Raw genomic sequence first — 16968 nt, 5'->3', positions numbered from 1 at the left:
CGTCAGGAATCGATATCCTAGCCATAATACGAGGTCTTACTCGCTGGCTCGAAGTTTGAACAAATGTGTAATTGTTGTTTGGCGAGCAGAGTTACGGAGTACGGAGTAGATACGGGGTTGCAAAGCAGGCATGCAGGCAGCAACATCCCCAGTCGTCTCCTGCATATCGCAGGGCTGGTTTGCGTCTCTTCGTGGGGGTCCAGAAGGATTTGGTCAGAGCATCCTAGTGTCGTGCCAATGTAGCTCTGATCCTTGGGTAATACCGAGATCCTCCGTATAGTGCATAGGCTAAATCTCCCCTGACTGAGCGCCAGGAGCCCCGTTGAGACGAGATGCACCGTCTATCGACCATTCATCGAGTATGCAATTTGCTTCACTATATGTAAGGTTAGCTGTAGCCAATCCTGCTCGACGTTAGTATGAGCTACAGCTAGCGCACCGAGCTGAGGTGCCAGTAACCACCCGATTTCATCCTTCTGCTTACTCTCATTTAATGGACGTCGAGCTCCTACTTGACAAACAGACAATCGACGCACAATCCCCGTCAGCATGTCTTCTTGAGGAACGGAGTGGCGGACGGAAGGAAGATTGCATTGTGTCATGATAGGCACAAAGCTGTTGTCCGTTGTCACACCGGAGATCATCCTTTTGTCGCGGATAGATGTCTGGAACGGATGACAAGACTCGAAAGAGAGGGAGGCGCCGAAGACAATCCTGGAATAGATTACCAGACGCCTGGTACGGAGTAGTGACTTGGACGACTCCAAACGCCCGCATTTGCTTTGCATCACCTGGTCTGAGAATCCCTGTCCGCCGAGTGTGGGCTATAATAAGCGACCATCTTATTACTGAGTAGCACTCAAAGTTAAAGATTCAAGGTCGTTGCAAAGGCATGACATCGTCGAGCCAAAATACTCCACAGTGATGTCTTCTTTGCTTAGAGAGGCGAATATCAATGGGGTCGAGTGCAGCCTTGCATGCGTATCGGACGCAAGGCCGTCCAAGCACACCGATGAATCATCCGCTGTCTCTTGTCTTGTTGTACGATAAGCCGCCAGGATCCTGCTGCATGATGGCGAGCGCCCGGCCTCATGATTTACCATACAGACGACTACTGCCGTATCGAGTTAGTTTGCCGCACACTACTGGGAGGCGAGTCAAACCGTTTGATGGTCAATCGTTTGCCCCTCAGCTTGAACCCCGCCGTCAATCCCACGATGGCGTCAGCTTTGATACCAGGCCTGCGCGCGAAATGAGAGAACTTCTCCAAATGTGCCCCGTACGGAGTAAGCTTGAAACCTGTAACCGCTCTCCCATGTCCCGCTCAGACGTAATACGGAGTATGAGCGACCATCCGAGCGTAAAGTCATACCTGAGTCATTGCCATATGGCTCAACGGCTACCGAATCGCAAAATTTCGCGCCAATCAGTCTGTCTCCCCCACACACCTAGAAGCGGTGGCTGTGGCGATCTGCCTCTTGGAGCAAATCAGTGGGGACACATCAAGCACATCAATTGCGAGCCCACCGTCGACTCGTCGATTCTTAGCTGCCGACCGGCTTTTGGCGGCGCGAGATCAAGATGTTCGCTGTGTGTCGTGGCAATCCACCGAGTCTACCTCGGGATAAAGTTGGAGGAGGTCACGGCGGTCATCCACACGAATAGCGGTGGCCCGTGTTGACGCCCAACATCGACCATTGTCTATCTTCCAAAGCTGCTGATTGGCAAGTAAAACTTCCGACCCAGATTGACCATGCATTTCGAGGGCGATCCGCCACGGTAATGCCCGATTGCTGTGGCAGGCAGGATGCAATAGGAGAAAAAAGAAGGGGCCAGAATATCAGATCGCCAATCAGCCTTAGTGATCACCGGAGTATTCGCGCTCTGATTTTCAAACCTGCAGGATTAGGTTCCCTTGTCCACTTTTCCGCGAGCGGTTGGTCGCCAGGTAGGCTGATGTGCCTCATCGCCTAAGGTTAGTAGCATCTGAACAGACACAGATCTTCCTGAAGTGGCCCCTTCTCAATGTATGATCTCAATGCGTTGGATACTGGTTGGCTGTGCGGAGAACCAGCGTCTATCATCCCACGCCATGAGCACACCGTAACATTCAATACACGCTCAGAATGCATACATGTCCGAGCAGCAAAAGTCAAATATCGTGGGGTGGCATCCTGCGCGGTCCGCCTCGCTGCGAGTAATTTCTGGGTTTTGGTTTGGCTTGTGAATCTTGCATAGGCTGCGCTGATTGTCCGACGACCAATCTAGAAGATCAAGAATCCGACAAGTATCGGAGTATTTACAAGCAGTTCCAGCATGATATGCAAGCCCTATCACTTCGCTGCATAATGAAGCTGAATCACATCCTGCTGCGACATTTTCCGTGTCAGGTTCGCCAGGGTGGATGCTCCATCAAGAAGATTACGGCTTCACGGCTTTGATGCCCGTTTTGTAAACCTTGAAACCATTTGACTTTGGCTCGTGTACGTGCTTCTCGAATAGAAAAGGAGCAAGTACGCACTAGGCGTCTCGAAGGATCGCACTGACTCTGCGGCCCGGGGCGCATGATGATTGTTGCTCGAGAACATGCCATGATGTAGAAAACTACTCAGTCAGTAGACTAGCAGCACAAATAGATCTTTGTTTGTTAACCTCTGACTCTGGTCAATACACTCGTAACGCAGTTGTCTCCGCAGGCCGGGGCTTGATATTGTTGGGGTTGACCATGGTGCTTATCACGAAATAGAGATAGAGTAATCACCTGTTGCTCTATCGCCCTAAAGAAATGGTAAGTTGAGATATAGGCTGGTCTCTGGAGTAAATAAGACGTGAACATATGCGCCCTGAAGTGTTGAGTACTGCGTCCTCACACCTGTGTTGAAGTGAGATGAATATGAACAATATAAAATTCTGAAGCCTGAACATATAGGCATAGCCGTTTCTGTGCGCAAAGAGATCGAACATTGTATTTTGAGCAGTATGTACCCATTTCCGAATCTATCGCTTTCTATTTGTTTATATCTTGGCATGGGATCAATGTGATGTATATACCGGCGTCATATCGTCAATCGTCAACTCATTGTTTCTGTGGGGAGCAGTTGGGAGGTTAGAGCAGCTTATGCGTCCAAGTTCAGGCGTTCTAAAATCTGGTCGAGCTTCTCCATCAATATTTGATAGTTGATTGCGTCCCTGCTGAGTTCGTCGTCTGCAATCTCTCCGTCCAATGTCCGGATGACGGGATGGTGACCTTGTCCGTTCACAGCAGGAGGCTCAGGCAATCGATCGCCATTGATCTGGGTAGGGACTCCTGAAGCAAGGTCGATTTGCTCCACCCCACTGGTGACCTTCTCAAGACCTTCCCCTGTCGCAACCTGGTCGGCGAGCTGCTGCTGTGCAGATTCCTCCATCAACTCGTCAATGCCCGCATCGTCAAACCTCAACCTGAATCGTTCATTGAGATAGAATCTGATATCGTCTAGCAACTCAATAGAATCGGTCTCTTGTCGTTTTTGGATACGGGACGCTGATTCCTGGATTAGATCTGCAAATTCAGGTGAGTCGATGTGGGCCTCAAGACGGTAGGCAAAGTAACGAGCGACGAACTCCTCCAGCCGCTGCACGCGAGTCATCCACGCGGCACGGATAATGGCGTAAATATCTATATCCTCTTCAGCGCTTCCTTGGGTGGTCTTCGCAGCCTCCGCTTGTGACATGCTACCACTGCCCAGAGTGCTGATGACCACGGCGGCCTTCGTTTTCAGTTTCTCAATGAAGAGCATATCTGCCGCAAAAAGCACTTCAACAGAGACGTCAAGCGCAAAATCTGCTCTTTCAGTGTATAAAAAGGTCAAAATGATTTCTAGAACATCCGGAGAGCAATCCACTGGAATGATATGGAGGTGATCCCTCATTTGAGCTTCGCGGAAGGGCGAATTGAACATGGTCTGGAAGAACTCAGATCGTAGCAACATCGCTCGATGGCATGGAAATAGAACCGACTTTCGTGATTTGGTAGCGCCAGAAGACTCAATGGGCCCGATGGGAAGGCCCGTGGAGCCAACCTCTTCTCCGTCAAGGTCGTCCTCTGGTAATTCGTCGGCTTGAAGTATAACGTCCGCAAAGATGGGGTTGTTGTGATCCCACTTGATATCGTTGACTTTGGCTGTGTCGATCTCTATCTTGTTCCGAAGAACATTCTCGCGGAACCATTCTTCCAGCTGATCACGCCCTCGCGCAATTTCCATTGTTCGCCTCTGTCGAGCTAGCCTTCGGTCACCGCTGTCAAGTATGCTATCCACAAGAGTATCAATCTCAAGATATTTGGCAATCTTGTTGATTCCCGCGAAAACTTCTGACTCTGTGAACCCTGTTCCCGGACCGCTTCTCAAGTCTCTCGGAGGCTCTCCGAGGTATAGATATTTGATCGCTGTTCCAAAAGCCTGCGGGGGTATGGTACTCGGAAGCTTCCAGGACGTGGTCTCGGGAGAGGCTTTCAACTTCTGACGGAAATATGGTGACCGAGCGGCGAGTACGAACTTATGCAAATATAGAGTCTCGTCGCCCGCAACTACCTCTATATCAAAGGTCTTGGGTTCTTCCCGCACCAGCAGTGAAGCGGTATGGGCGGCCAGAGGCTGAAGAGGGTCAGATGATTTGGAATAGTCGTATTCGAGAAGCAGATTCCGTATACGGTCGTTCAATGCATTATATAGACATCTGCCATGACTAGAAGTTAGTAAAGGCGCCGGTAAGAAGATAATCAAGGTGACGAACCTCTCTCCTTGAAAAGTATCTCGTTCACATAGAGCCCCTGACTCTAGAAGCAGCTGGGCGACTTCGTAGTGGCCACAGAGACTCGCCTGAGCCGTCAGTTACTGCTTCACCGGCCATGGACGAACTTTGAAAATCATAACAACAAACAAAGAGCTACTCACCAAGATCAAGGGAGTATAATCGTAAGGATCCCGTGCGTTGATATTGACCCCCTCCGTGATCTTCTCCTGACAGACTTTAAGATCCCCCTTACGGCAAGCTTCACAGAGTTCCCGAAACGGCTCGCTCAGGTCGAGGGGATTCTCGTCGATGATCGTTCCCTCCTGAATCAATTTCTTCTCATTATGCAAGCTGATCTCCAATTGATCTTTGCGTAGGACGGTCCTTTCTTCCTTTTCTTCCATGGCGAAAGAGTTGAATCTGCTCAATGGTGGCGGAGAGTTCGGAGACAAATGCGGGACAGGCGATTGCTTATCGATAAGACAGATCACGTGTAGAAACCGGCCACCGAAAGGGGCTTTCCAAGGTTGATATAAACAAGCTTGGTTTGTTCCTTGCAGCCTCATCATTGAGGAAAACAACTACACTGAGTTGATCATTTGACAATGTTCCTTGTATATTGTGCTTTCTTCACATGAAGGGATGCAGGTTCTCTGCAGCACCACCATGATTCAATGATGATGCTCTCCATGTCTGCCGCCCTGGACTCCACCGCCTTCTGTATGCAGATAAGGCTTTGTGCAGAGCTTCCCGTTGCTCAGCAACCGGATCCGCTCCAAACATTCACCCCGAAGCCCATTCAATACCGGCTTCTTGAAAGCTTCAACCTTCTCCATGATCTGATCCCACTCCCCCGACTACTAACCAGCAGGAAACGCCCAACCCGGACCGAGTCGTCAATGAGCCAGGATCCTCACCTGTGCCATTCTCTTCTACCCTCCCTCGATTACCTACCTATACCTACTAAGCGACACTCGATCACTCCTAAGCGGCCACAATGGCAATCGCACTGGCGGAGGCAGACAAGTATGAGGTGCTGGAGAAGATTGGTATAGCATTCCTGTCTTCATCAAGGACTTGGGAAGACCTTTATGCTAACAGCTACCTCTCTAGGCTGCGGCTCCTTTGGCATCATTCGCAAAGTGAAACGAAAAACCGACGGCTTCGTAAGACAAATCTGCGGGCCTGTGGTGTAACATACTTACAAGGAACACTATAGATTCTTTGCCGAAAAGAGATCAACTACATCAAGATGTCCACGAAAGAACGAGAGCAGTTGACGGCCGAGTTCAACATCCTGAGTTCCCTGCGACATCCGAACATCGTTGCCTACTACCACCGTGAGCACCTCAAAGCAAGCCAAGATTTATATCTGTACATGGAATACTGTGGTGGAGGCGACTTGAGCATGGTCATCAAGAACCTAAAACGGACGAACAAATACGCTGAGGAAGACTTCGTATGGCGCATCCTCTCGCAGCTCGTTACGGCGTTATATCGGTGTCACTACGGTACGGATCCAGCGGAAGTGGGATCCAATCTATTAGGACCCCCTCCAAAGCCGTCGGGTCTCAAAGGCAAACAGGCACAGATGACTATCCTGCATCGTGACCTGAAACCCGAAAACATCTTCCTCGGGTCAGACAACACCGTCAAGCTGGGTGACTTCGGCTTGTCCAAGCTAATGCACTCTCACGATTTTGCCTCCACATATGTCGGAACACCATTTTATATGTCGCCTGAGATCTGTGCTGCTGAAAAGTACACGTTACGTTCCGATATTTGGGCTGTTGGATGTATTATGTACGAGCTCTGTCAACGAGAACCGCCTTTCAATGCGCGCACACACATCCAACTCGTCCAGAAGATCCGTGAAGGGAAATTCGCTCCTTTGCCCGATTTCTACTCCTCAGAGCTGAAGAACGTTATTGCGAGCTGCCTGCGCGTCAATCCTGATCACCGCCCCGACACGGCTTCTCTGATCAATACTCCCGTCATTCGTTTGATGCGTAAGGAAGTGGAGCTGAACAACATATCCCGAGCATCCCGGAAGCGAGAAGAGGCTATGATGCAAAAAGCAAAGGACGTGGAACAAGCCTTCGCTAAGCTCGAAAAAGAAAAGCAGCAAATTCGATCCGAGCTCGAGAGTTCCATCCGGCGAGAGTGGGAGGTAAAGGCAAGACTGGAGATTGACCGCCAGGTTCAAAGCGAGTTGGATAAACTCCGCAAACGGTTCGATTGCGAGGTCCAGGACCGCGTTGCCCACGAAGTCGAAAAGTACAGACGCAACGCCAACTACCGCGAGGACACTAGTCTTCGTTCGAGTGCAACCAGCTCGCGGACATCGACCACCAACAGCGAGGACTCCGACATTCCTTCAAGCACAGATATCAGTCAATTGTCGCTAGAATCTCCCACAAACAAAGCTGCCAAGCTGCCAAAGAAGGAGTCACGTACTCCATTCACAAGATCTAAAACGGTTGTTGATTCCCCAATGGACATTCAGATGGCCGAGCCTTCTCCCATCTCCATCGCGTCTCTTTCTCTGTCGCCTCGCCGCACCTCTGCAACATATTCTGGGAAAAACATATTTGCCGAAGGGGAAAGGAAGCGCCCCAAGTTTGAGCCCACCCTGGCATACTCAGATGACGAGGATGACACCCCAGAACTTCCCTCGCCCACTCGTCCTAAGGTTAAGCCTGATCCATTCAAAGCTCCGTCTCGCCCGCTTCTGCGCCAGAACACGACAGCGCTGATGCAGAAGCTGAGCACCCAGCCTCCTCTCTTCCCGGCTAACCCTTCGCGGCTACCTCAAATGTCGGCCCCTGATGTGAAAGAGTCAAAGTCACGGTCGCCTCATCGGCGATTGTCTAAGATCCCATCATCCGCCAACCTTGCTGCTGATGCGGGATCACCAACCCGCAAGAGTGGCACAAGGTCTAGTCCGTCGAAAGCGAACGGTGGCGATGAGATGTTCAAGGCTGTCATGCAGCGTAACATGGGCGGTAGGACGCTGGTCGAGCTTGCGCAAGCACGTGCTGGTGGCCGTCCTATTGATGAAGTCAAGCGCTGTGCTAGTGATTCCCGCGGCGCCTGCTCTGTTCCTTTGAAGTCCTCTGATCGTGAACCACCTGCGGTCTGGGATCCTGAACGAGACGAGATGCCGAGTCCTTTTCTAGCACGTGGACGCAAGGTTATTCGCAACCTGCGGTAGCTTGATCCAACGGTCCTTTCCTTGCGACACTCTGCAGCAGCTGTACTTCGGATATGCAGTTTGTGCGATATTTCTTTTTGCGGTTGATCCGCGAAAGCAGTTTGATTCCCACGGGTCGATGGCCCATTTAATAATAAATCATTTCTTGGAGTTATGGTTGGGCGGCATACATTCAAGAGCGAGACCATGCAAGTCATGGGCAACGATGCATTTCTTGCGCTGCTGCATCTTTGTGGAGAATTGTCTTTCCTACCGCGATACACAAGCACCTTTCCTTTGTCTAATGCAGTGACGACCTTTGCCTTATTGATTGATTGCTCTGTACAGCTACTCTGATTTTGTCTAGATCTCTTCTTGTCTAGCAGTGGCACGCCCTTGTTGGCTGGCTCCTGAACCGTTGAGGCTGACTGTCCACTCTTTTGGATTGTACATTTCCTTTTCCTTCCCTTTTCCTTTTCTCCTCTATATCCCGGTGTTTGACGGCGGCGTTCATACAACGTACCTTGGGTCTTGGGTTAGTGGGTTTTGACTTGTATGTATGTGCATTTGTATCATACATACACCTTCTCCTTAATTAGATGGCTTAAATCAGTGCTGAGGCTCGCGCCTTGCTGTTTGAATTTACCACCTAGAATCTTCTCATACTGTTTTAGTACCGAGGGACTGCAACTCGAGCTAGAATACTTCTCTCCCCTCTCTAGCCACCGAAAAGATTCCAAGCTTATACTCGTCCTCTAAATAGTAGGATGGGGCATAAAGATGCAAGGCACATGTGTCGCATTGAAGGAACAGACCGAGAAGGCCGCCTATGCCATAATCCGCCTCGTGTTGTAAATGATCCTATCGATTATTGAGAGTGTGCTGGTTTTCCTTGGTCGCCCGCCCTCATCCAGGTAGATCCTACTTGTGGAATGCTGAATAGTTGACCAGAAGGTCCCATCTTCGGCTGGCAAAGCCCAGACAGCCATAGTGTCGCAGTTGATCATAGTCATTGGCAGCACTAGAGAGGCAAGTACCGAATACCGATACACCCATTGAGTGTAGATTCCGCGTGGCGTCCCAGACTGGCCGAGAGGGAGAAGTACCTGCAGGTGCTTCTCAGGTTGGCGGGCTGCATGGTTCTGACCTGGTAATGGAGATAACTCCCATGCCAACATGGATCTTGACGAATAGGGCAGTAGGATATGAGCGCGGACTTAAGCTTGGGAGTCAGTGAGCATCACCACGAGAGTTGATGTGGTTGATGCACGTGAATCTTCACACTTAGGGCAGGGTAGGCTCGGCGAACGGGGCACTTCTGCCTATATATCTAGTCTATCGTCGCGGAAAAGGCACGATTGTGACTGAAACTACACTATAGCATTACTGAACTGTTTATCCATCGTCTTCGAGGCATATGGTGAAGCGTATGCATAGCAAGCAAGGCCCAGGTAGGGTTACGAGAGAGTTAGGGCAAGAATCCCCAGAATAAGCTTTGATCAGGTGTGACCTGCACCACGAGCCCGGGAATACAATCCGACCATCTACTCCAATAATGGTGAGGCTTCTAGAGAGCTGAGTAATGTCTAAGCCGGATAGAAGACGGGCGTGCCTTCGTCCCCTGAGCTGCATTTTCGACCTGCTTTGCAAGCCCCTTTGCCATACTCAAACATATAGCATACTGTTCAGTCACAATTTCTATGTGATAAACGGCCTAGAAACCCGATCTCGCGAAATCATCTGTCCGTAGAGCCCGCCGCTTATAAGGCCTTTGAATGACCTTGTCGATGGTTCTAATGGGGGGAAGGATAGGGAGAATGACTAGAGCTTCTTACTAAACCAGACCCAACCTCCACGCTGTCTAAGTACCAAAATAAGGATATCTCGCCCGTAAGTCCCAGAATATTCGACCGCTTCCTAAGCCAACAGACCCATCCAGAACATTGTCCACGGCCTATATAATGCTCTTCATCCCCTCCAACTCTCTCAACTTCTTCCCCAACGTCCAGCTGCTTTACATCTGGGTCCCGACTATCCCAGCTTGACTGCGACTTGAAGACAACAGATAAAGGGACATTGGTCTCTGTATCTTTGTCTTCAGGTTTGGTTAGTTAGGTTGGGATTGGTCGTGACTCAGATGGAAGCAGCTGGATACCGTACCTGCATCTACAGAGTGGGATACCTGCTGCAGGCTCAGGCTTAGGCACTCAGTAGAGTGTGAAGGTAGAGAGTCGAATAGCGAGTCTGGAGCAGTGAATCCCACTAGCTGGAGGAAATGCTCATTAGCACCTAAACTGCTAGTGATTCTGACACTTATGCCTGATGCCATGCTGTGACAGGCTAGGCGGGGATATGTCCCGCCCTGGTCGTAGATGGCACTGACCACAAGGGACCAAGAGCACTAGGAATCTGCCATTGCATTTGGCAAGCACAATCAATGCTGTGATTCAGAAAGTATAGACATAAAAAACGCGCATCGCGTCTAATCCTCACAATACGCGCTAGTACTAGTTTAGTTACTCCATAGACGAAAGGGGACCCCGAAAGATATGACGTAATCAACAACCACCTGACTCACCCTCGGCCGACCGTGCTCTCCGAACATCAGCGACCACGCTTCCACCTATCGACACCAATTGCAGCTAATCTACACCGATACCACGCAAATCCTTCAGATAAAATAGTCAAGATGGTGTTCCGCTTCGTAAGACCCCCATTTCCCCGCCCTTCTCTCCCTCCTTCACCCCTCAAACCAATCAAGCACCAAACAAACTAACAGCGATCATCCAGCCCAAATCCCTCGACCCAATAACCCTCTTCCACACCCCCTCCTCCGCAAAGAGCACAACAGCCTACAACATCCTCAAGAGCGCCTCAGCAGCAGCCTCAAATGCCTCAACGCCCATCGGACGCGGCGAGTTCCAGCTCGAGGTGACAACAGCCCCACCAACAACAGACCAGCTGCGCAATATCATCGAGTACGTTACGGGTGATCCCAGCGGGGGCGGTAAAGAGGGGGGTGCGCGGTACGTCGTCAGCGAGATTATCCAGGGCGCCAAGGATGCGGAGGATGCGGTGAAGCGGTTCAAGGAGGATAGCGGGCGGTTTGTGAGGCCAGTTACGGTGGACTGGACGAATGGGCAGGCGGTTGTCGGGGATAACGAGAGTCAGATCTTGAAGATGGTGAGGCAGGCGGAGGGGAATTAGGTGGCTTACACAGATGAGGGGATGAAGCCCTGTGGGACTGGCAATGGATGTACTTGTATTGCATTGGGAATATGATCTCATGATACTCGCCGCTCAAATTCCTACCTTTGAGGTATTAGCAGGAGAAGCGGTGACGACCGCAATGATAATAGCTACGGTTGTTTGTTGGGTTCACATCCTTAACTATTTAGGTATCGTTTATCATACAACTCAACTCCGTTCAACCGTATCAGCTATGCATTAGGACATTTAATGAGATAATGGCCATCCAAGACCAGCTTGTCCGGACCACTGCGATGAAAAATGAGTCCATGGAGTGGGCAGAGGCCTAGAATATAGTACCAAAGGCCTCCTCCGTCGGTATCGGCTTGCGTGGAGAAACACGGCCGGTTCCGTCAATGTTGGGCTTGCGGTGCCTGCCGCGAGTTAGACTTGTCATTTCAAAGGAAAAAAGGGAAGACTACGAACCTGAATGTGAAACCGACAAACAGCCCCTTAGCCATCTTGTCATCACGATCGGCCATTTCCTCCAGGGCGCGCTGCTTATCGTGTACCTCCTTGTACTTCGCCATATCAGCCTCGTTGTCAAAATCGTCAAAGTAGCCCGCATCTGTCTCCGAGTCCAGCTGGGGCACAAAAGGTGGACGTTGCTCGCGCAAGCGGTCAAAATCCACCTCGGCGAAATAATCGTGCGCATGGATTTCGCTGATATTCTTGAACCGATTCTCTCTCGATGAAACCAAGGTAGTGATGAAGCTCCATGTTCGCTTTGAAAGGAAGTAGTTGGGGTCTTCATAGACAGGTCGGCGGAGCACCTTCTGCCAATTCTTCAAGTTTTGCCATGTCTCATCAACCGTCGAACCGGCAAATGGTGGATAGCCTGCTAACGCCTCAAAAAGCATGCATCCCAGGCTCCAGTAATCCACGGTGAAGTCATATTCCTCACCCTTGAGGACCTCCGGCGCCATGTAGTCTGGCGAGCCGACAATAGACTTGGCGTAGTCTACCTGACGTTCCCGCAAGCTGCGATACCCCTGTCGGCGCTCGGCCATCGTCCGCTGTTCCATTGGGCGGCCGAACGGTACCGGAGTCCTTCCCACCTCTTCCAGTTTGACACGCAGCGACTCGATTTTGCGAGGATTGAGCATACCCGCAGCGAGACCAAAGTCAGTCAACTTCACGTGGCCAATCGAATCAATCAGGAAGTTCTCCGGTTTCAGATCACGGTGGATATAGCCAAGTGCATGCAAAGCGTCGATGCAGCAGAACATTTCGGCCACATAGAAGCGAGCGTGGCGGTTGTGCAGTACGCCAGTGTTGTTGAGCAGAGTCCGGAAATCACCTCCAGGCACGAACTCCATGGCAAAGTAAATCTGAGTCTCATCCTGAAACGCGTACAAAAGCTTGACCAGCCATTCGCTCTTCGCTGCTGTCAAGATGTCGCGCTCGGTGAGGATGTGCCGAATCTCATCCAGCTTGAAGAGCAGTTTCTTGCTCATCACCTTGAGAGCGCACACCTCTTTTGTATCCTTCTTCGATGCCAAGTACACCTGTCCGTATCCACCCTGACCGACTTGTGTCAAAATTTGGAAATCCCCCTGTCGAAGTCTGGTACGACGCTTGCGGAGGTGGGCCCGTTCCCGACCCAGATATTTCGATAAAGCGGGCTCATACTCTTCGATCGGTGTCGCTGGAGGTTCGGGGTTCGCGGAGCAAAACTGGGAATAACGGTTTTGACGGTTGTGGACGTAACTCAAAAGGTCAAAATAATAGTCGAGGAAATCTGTCAAATTAGAAGAAATACTGAAAGACAATTGATGTCGACTTACATAGCTGGGTGACATTGACGAGTCGCTTTACCCGGGGTTTTTGAAGTTTTTCTAGTTCTTCGGGCGTCAATCCCCGCATTGGCACCTGGCGCCTCTGCACACTTTCCAAATCACGAGTGTGATATTGTTCTTGGCGAGAAATGGCCGCAGCAGCTGGATTGCGACCGAGATCCCTAGCTAGGGCAGTCGATTGCGGTAAAGTGTTTTCATTCTTGGTTCTCCTACTCGGGCTGGCCGGGCGGATAACACTCTCATTGAAGTTCTCAGCACTTTTGTTGGGCTGTGTGAACATGGGATGATTAAAAGTGTTATGCGTGTTCTTGGTAGGAGATGAAGGCTGTAGTTTCAGAGCGTTATCGAAAATACTGGGCAAATCCAGAGCACCTGGCGGCATGCGATTTTTGCTTGGACTTCCTAGCGGAGTCGAAACTGGACTGGTGAAGCCATCGTCGCGGGGAGTTGAGGGGCGATCAAACGCTTCATTGCCGGAGCGAGTGTGGAGAGGTGGAGGGAAGTGAGGGAGGCGGAAGTTGGAGCGCTCTTTGGAGTCGAAATCGAGAGTCATGATGGCATGAAGGTTGTAAAAGTGGTGTTGTGAATTTCTTGGAGAACAGCGTGGCGAGCGCGCGCCTCGTCGCCGACAATCAGTGGGACACTCGATCCACGCGGCGCCAGCGAGAGGGGTCAAGCGTCAATTCTTTGAAGAAACGTGAGTTACACCGGGATCGGAGGATAGGTAAACAAATAGCAGCTGATGGATGGAGGCCGCGAAAAAGCAAATATTCCCGTAGAAAAAAAGCAAACAAGTGTGATTGTCGACGTAGAAGGGGAAGTGTGTTACTGTTCGCAGTGCGACATAAAGGAAAGCAGAATGGCTTTGTTGATAGGGAGAAACAGGTCTCGCACCGGGGGGGTTCTGGAAGAAGGGGCAGCGCTGAAGTTAAACAGGAGAGTGAGACAGCCGGCTGATCATTTAATAAACGCGACGCGAGGGATGGCGGGCAGATGAAGCTGAGGATGAGGGGAAAGCGCGATCAAGGAAGAGAGGAATGACGCCGTGACTGGAGCTGAAGAAGAAACCCACAATTCAGACTTCGCACTTTAGGCCCAGATTCCATTGAAGCCTGATCTCCTCCAGCCAGCCTCTTCCTTTCCCTTGTTCCTGGACCGTTTCCCCGGCAACTCCCTCGCTCAGATCCTCTCATCCAGTCGAGAACGCGGGATTCGACAAGCGGCGAGTCATTCCCGCCAACCATCGCCTAGTTCCTGCCAGGATTCTGGGATCAATCACAGATACAATGCAGACAAAGGAGATAGCCTCGATGGTGACAGCCGATCAATCGGGTATCGTGGACCCAGCGAGTCAGCCGCAGACTACGCTATGGAGACTAGAGATGCCAGATAAATCTACAAGAGCACGCGGGTTGAATCTTCAAAAGGTGTTCGCATCTAGCTATCGCGATGATCTGTGATTGTTTATCTTCCAAGATGTACACGGGACCCAGCCACCGCAAACCATGGATCGAGGCAACAGATCACCTGAAAACCCACACAGAGAACCTTGGAACTCTGATGTCATCGACGTCCTGACTCCTCAGCCATCCCGAATTCCGATCAACTTGTCGACCGCGGTGGATTCTTTTTCCATCTAAGCCGCTCCTCTAGCCCGCTGGCCCGTCTACCCCAACCGCATGTCAGCAACTATCCGGTACCGAGTCAGAGTCTGGACTCATGGTGCACTCACGTAGAACGCTAGCCCGTACGACGGCGTCGTGAAGGTAATCTTGGAGCCCTTGGGGAAGTGGAACACGTCGCCCGGCACAGCCGTCACCTTCTGGCCGGTCTCATCGGAGATCTCGAACTCGCCCTCGACAATGATCTTCATCTCGTCGTATGTGTACTCATAGACGAGGGGCGTGCCCTTTTCGAGACGGTAGAAGCCGGCGGAGATTGGTTTTTCGGGGTTGTAAGAGTCGCTGAGACAGCGTTAGCGTTGTGACACAGAGTCCTGCAGTCAGATGTTTACACTTTACCTTGAGTCAACGTCGCCCAAGAAAGCATTCTCGTTCGCGATCAATGGAGGCTTGAAGGTGGATTGCGCCTTGGCGTGGTAAACCATAGCAGTCGGCATTTTGGCGGGTGTGATGAAAGTGTCAACAGGAAGGCTATTTGTTGCTGAGAGCAGGCTGAGAAGAGCGAGGCAGGATAATTAGATGGATTGTTTCAATTTGGAGGCTCGGCCCTGGCCTTATATCTCCTTCACCTCGGCTCTCAACCCAGGTATTGACACAGCAACTGAATAATCGGAATCCGATAAACCTCAGCCATCACTTCGGATTCAACTTCTGCAGTAGGACACCCATATGCTTATCCCACGGAGGGGACCATTGGGCCGGATTGTAAGTATAGATCTCGGAACGATAGACCTCCAACGAGCTGGAGAACGTGAGGGGAGAACCGAGTCGAGTGAGGGGCATCATCTGCACTGCTAAGAGGAGGGCAAAACGATACCTGCTCAAGTTAGCATCAATTCGGATTCCGAACCCTAGCGTCAATTCACTCACAGATCCCAAGTCGATAAGGATGATCCTGGGGAAAAAAGCTCGGCGATGAGATGAGGGGTTGCTCCTTGATAAGAGTGGGAGATAGACTGATAGAGGGCGGGGTCTGGATCCTTTTACCACATCAGGCTAGAATTTCCCTCCTCTTCATCTCAGCCCCCAGCAAGACGCACAGCAAGACGTCCATGGGAATACTGCATCCCCGTCAGTCAGCAATGCAATCCGTCCTCCCTCGCCCTGACAATCCATGTTCAAAACCGGAAGGTCGAATTCGAAATCCCCCAGGCTCCAGCCGGGCTCCTGCAGGGGTTAAACTGTTTCCGTGTAAGGCCACCGCCGCCTACCACGTCCGCATACAGTACAGCTCTAGTCCAGTCCACGACTAGCATCTCTGTACTCGGTGCACCGTATCGAGAAGCACAGTCCTCGGCGTGAAACGGCTATACCTAAGCAGTCGAAAAATCTCACCCTGGCCAGCCGTGGTTTCAACGGAGGTAACCTTGGGAATCCCGCGGGCCCTTGATGCATCCGTTCCATGTTCTATTCCCATTGTGACAGATCATCGCTTCAGGCCCCGAGAGTCCAATTGAGCACAATTTCACCACATTATTCAGGGTAGGTGATTCCGTATGGATCTATCCATTCCAGGATCGTATGACGGTACGGATCCAGCAGATATCCTACGGTAGCTGGAGTTAAATACAAGTTACTCCGTACCTCTTCCCCCTTTTTTCTTCCTCTCTTAGAGCCTTTATCAACAACGCGAGCCCGAATCCCCGTTGCCAGAGCGCATCCATACGGTATCAAGGACCCGACTCGGACGAAAGACTATACCACCCAATGCAGACCGTCAACGGAATCACATTCATCCCTCATACTTGTGCGACGACTCCCCAGTTACAAAGCAGTGCCAAGCTCAATTGTGTTTAATAAAGCTCCAAACCATTGTCGCTCCAACACGGGCAAAAGAGCAACGCTTAGTGCCCAAGTATCAGTGCGATCGCCATTGCTTTACGTACAGACCTGGAAAGCAGCAAGTGACATCCGTTGAAGCGGGCTATATACAATTTGCTAACTCGCTAAGCGACGAACCGTAGATCAAAAAGAGCTTTTCCAACCTAAAACCCGAAACTGATCCCGAGGACACAAATCAAATCCAACAATCCCAGTGCATTATATCCCGAAGCAAAAACGCGGAGTTCTGTCTACCGCCACAAGAATGTCAAAGGTCTCTGTTACCAGTGATCTAGAACCATATCTGGAGTCACTCCGACAATATTTGGGAAGGGATGGTACAACGGCGGGCCAAACGGGGGCAAGAATCGAGGGCATCCCAGAAAGGCCGTTGCAAAAGCCCGGCGCCTCAGGTTCTCAAAATAACAACTCAAACCCTGACAGTAAGAGC

At 50.9% G+C, this 16968-nt stretch overlaps 5 protein-coding genes across 5 annotated transcripts; 2 read left to right on the top strand and 3 right to left on the bottom strand.

Annotated features, from left to right (window-relative positions):
• Nucleotides 1-2854: 2854 nt before the first annotated feature.
• On the bottom strand, nt 2855-5177 carry BDW74DRAFT_185529 (ankyrin repeat and BTB/POZ domain protein; the record flags this gene model as incomplete). The annotated part of the gene is made up of 3 exons (XM_073731054.1): nt 2855-4716; nt 4774-4859; nt 4935-5177. The coding sequence occupies 3 exons, from the start codon at nt 5175-5177 to the stop codon at nt 3117-3119; spliced, it is 1929 nt and encodes a 642-aa protein (XP_073583341.1). The 3' UTR covers nt 2855-3116.
• A 593-nt stretch (nt 5178-5770) lies between these two features.
• On the top strand, nt 5771-7987 carry nimA (serine/threonine protein kinase nimA; the record flags this gene model as incomplete). Its single annotated transcript, XM_073726795.1, has 3 exons — nt 5771-5822; nt 5887-5939; nt 5993-7987. 3 exons carry the CDS (start codon nt 5771-5773, stop codon nt 7985-7987), a joined length of 2100 nt encoding a protein of 699 aa, XP_073583340.1.
• Nucleotides 7988-10515: 2528 nt separating this feature from the next.
• On the top strand, nt 10516-11326 carry BDW74DRAFT_154245 (uncharacterized protein). The gene is made up of 2 exons (XM_073724651.1): nt 10516-10670; nt 10757-11326. Exons 1-2 carry the CDS (start codon nt 10656-10658, stop codon nt 11171-11173), a joined length of 432 nt encoding a protein of 143 aa, XP_073583339.1. The 5' UTR covers nt 10516-10655; the 3' UTR covers nt 11174-11326.
• A 51-nt stretch (nt 11327-11377) lies between these two features.
• Nucleotides 11378-13661, bottom strand: BDW74DRAFT_26921 (serine/threonine-protein kinase). The gene is made up of 3 exons (XM_073732372.1): nt 13003-13661; nt 11642-12956; nt 11378-11589 (listed from the first exon to the last, which is right to left on the bottom strand). Exons 1-3 carry the CDS (start codon nt 13565-13567, stop codon nt 11502-11504), a joined length of 1968 nt encoding a protein of 655 aa, XP_073583338.1. The 5' UTR covers nt 13568-13661; the 3' UTR covers nt 11378-11501.
• A 1070-nt stretch (nt 13662-14731) lies between these two features.
• On the bottom strand, nt 14732-15133 carry BDW74DRAFT_178705 (cupin domain-containing protein; the record flags this gene model as incomplete). Its single annotated transcript, XM_073729260.1, has 2 exons — nt 14732-14978; nt 15036-15133. 2 exons carry the CDS (start codon nt 15131-15133, stop codon nt 14732-14734), a joined length of 345 nt encoding a protein of 114 aa, XP_073583337.1.
• Between the last annotated feature and the right edge of the window lie 1835 nt (nt 15134-16968).

This window comes from Aspergillus multicolor, assembly GCF_047715735.1.
Source record: "Aspergillus multicolor strain CBS 133.54 unplaced genomic scaffold BDW74scaffold_14, whole genome shotgun sequence".
In the NCBI taxonomy this organism is placed as follows: Eukaryota; Fungi; Ascomycota; class Eurotiomycetes; order Eurotiales; family Aspergillaceae; genus Aspergillus; species Aspergillus multicolor.
The sequence above is the reverse complement of the archived record's forward strand: the minus strand, read 5'-3'. Positions and strand labels throughout refer to the sequence as shown.

Coding starts and splice junctions, on each gene's coding strand:
- BDW74DRAFT_26921 (XM_073732372.1), bottom strand. CDS start 13,567: ATGACTCTCGATTTCGACTCCAAAGAGCGCTCCAACTTCCGCCTCCCT. Junction 12,957..13,002: donor CGTCAATGTCACCCAGCTAT/GTAAGTCGACAT, acceptor CTAATTTGACAG/ATTTCCTCGACTATTATTTT. Junction 11,590..11,641: donor TTTGTCGGTTTCACATTCAG/GTTCGTAGTCTT, acceptor AACTCGCGGCAG/GCACCGCAAGCCCAACATTG.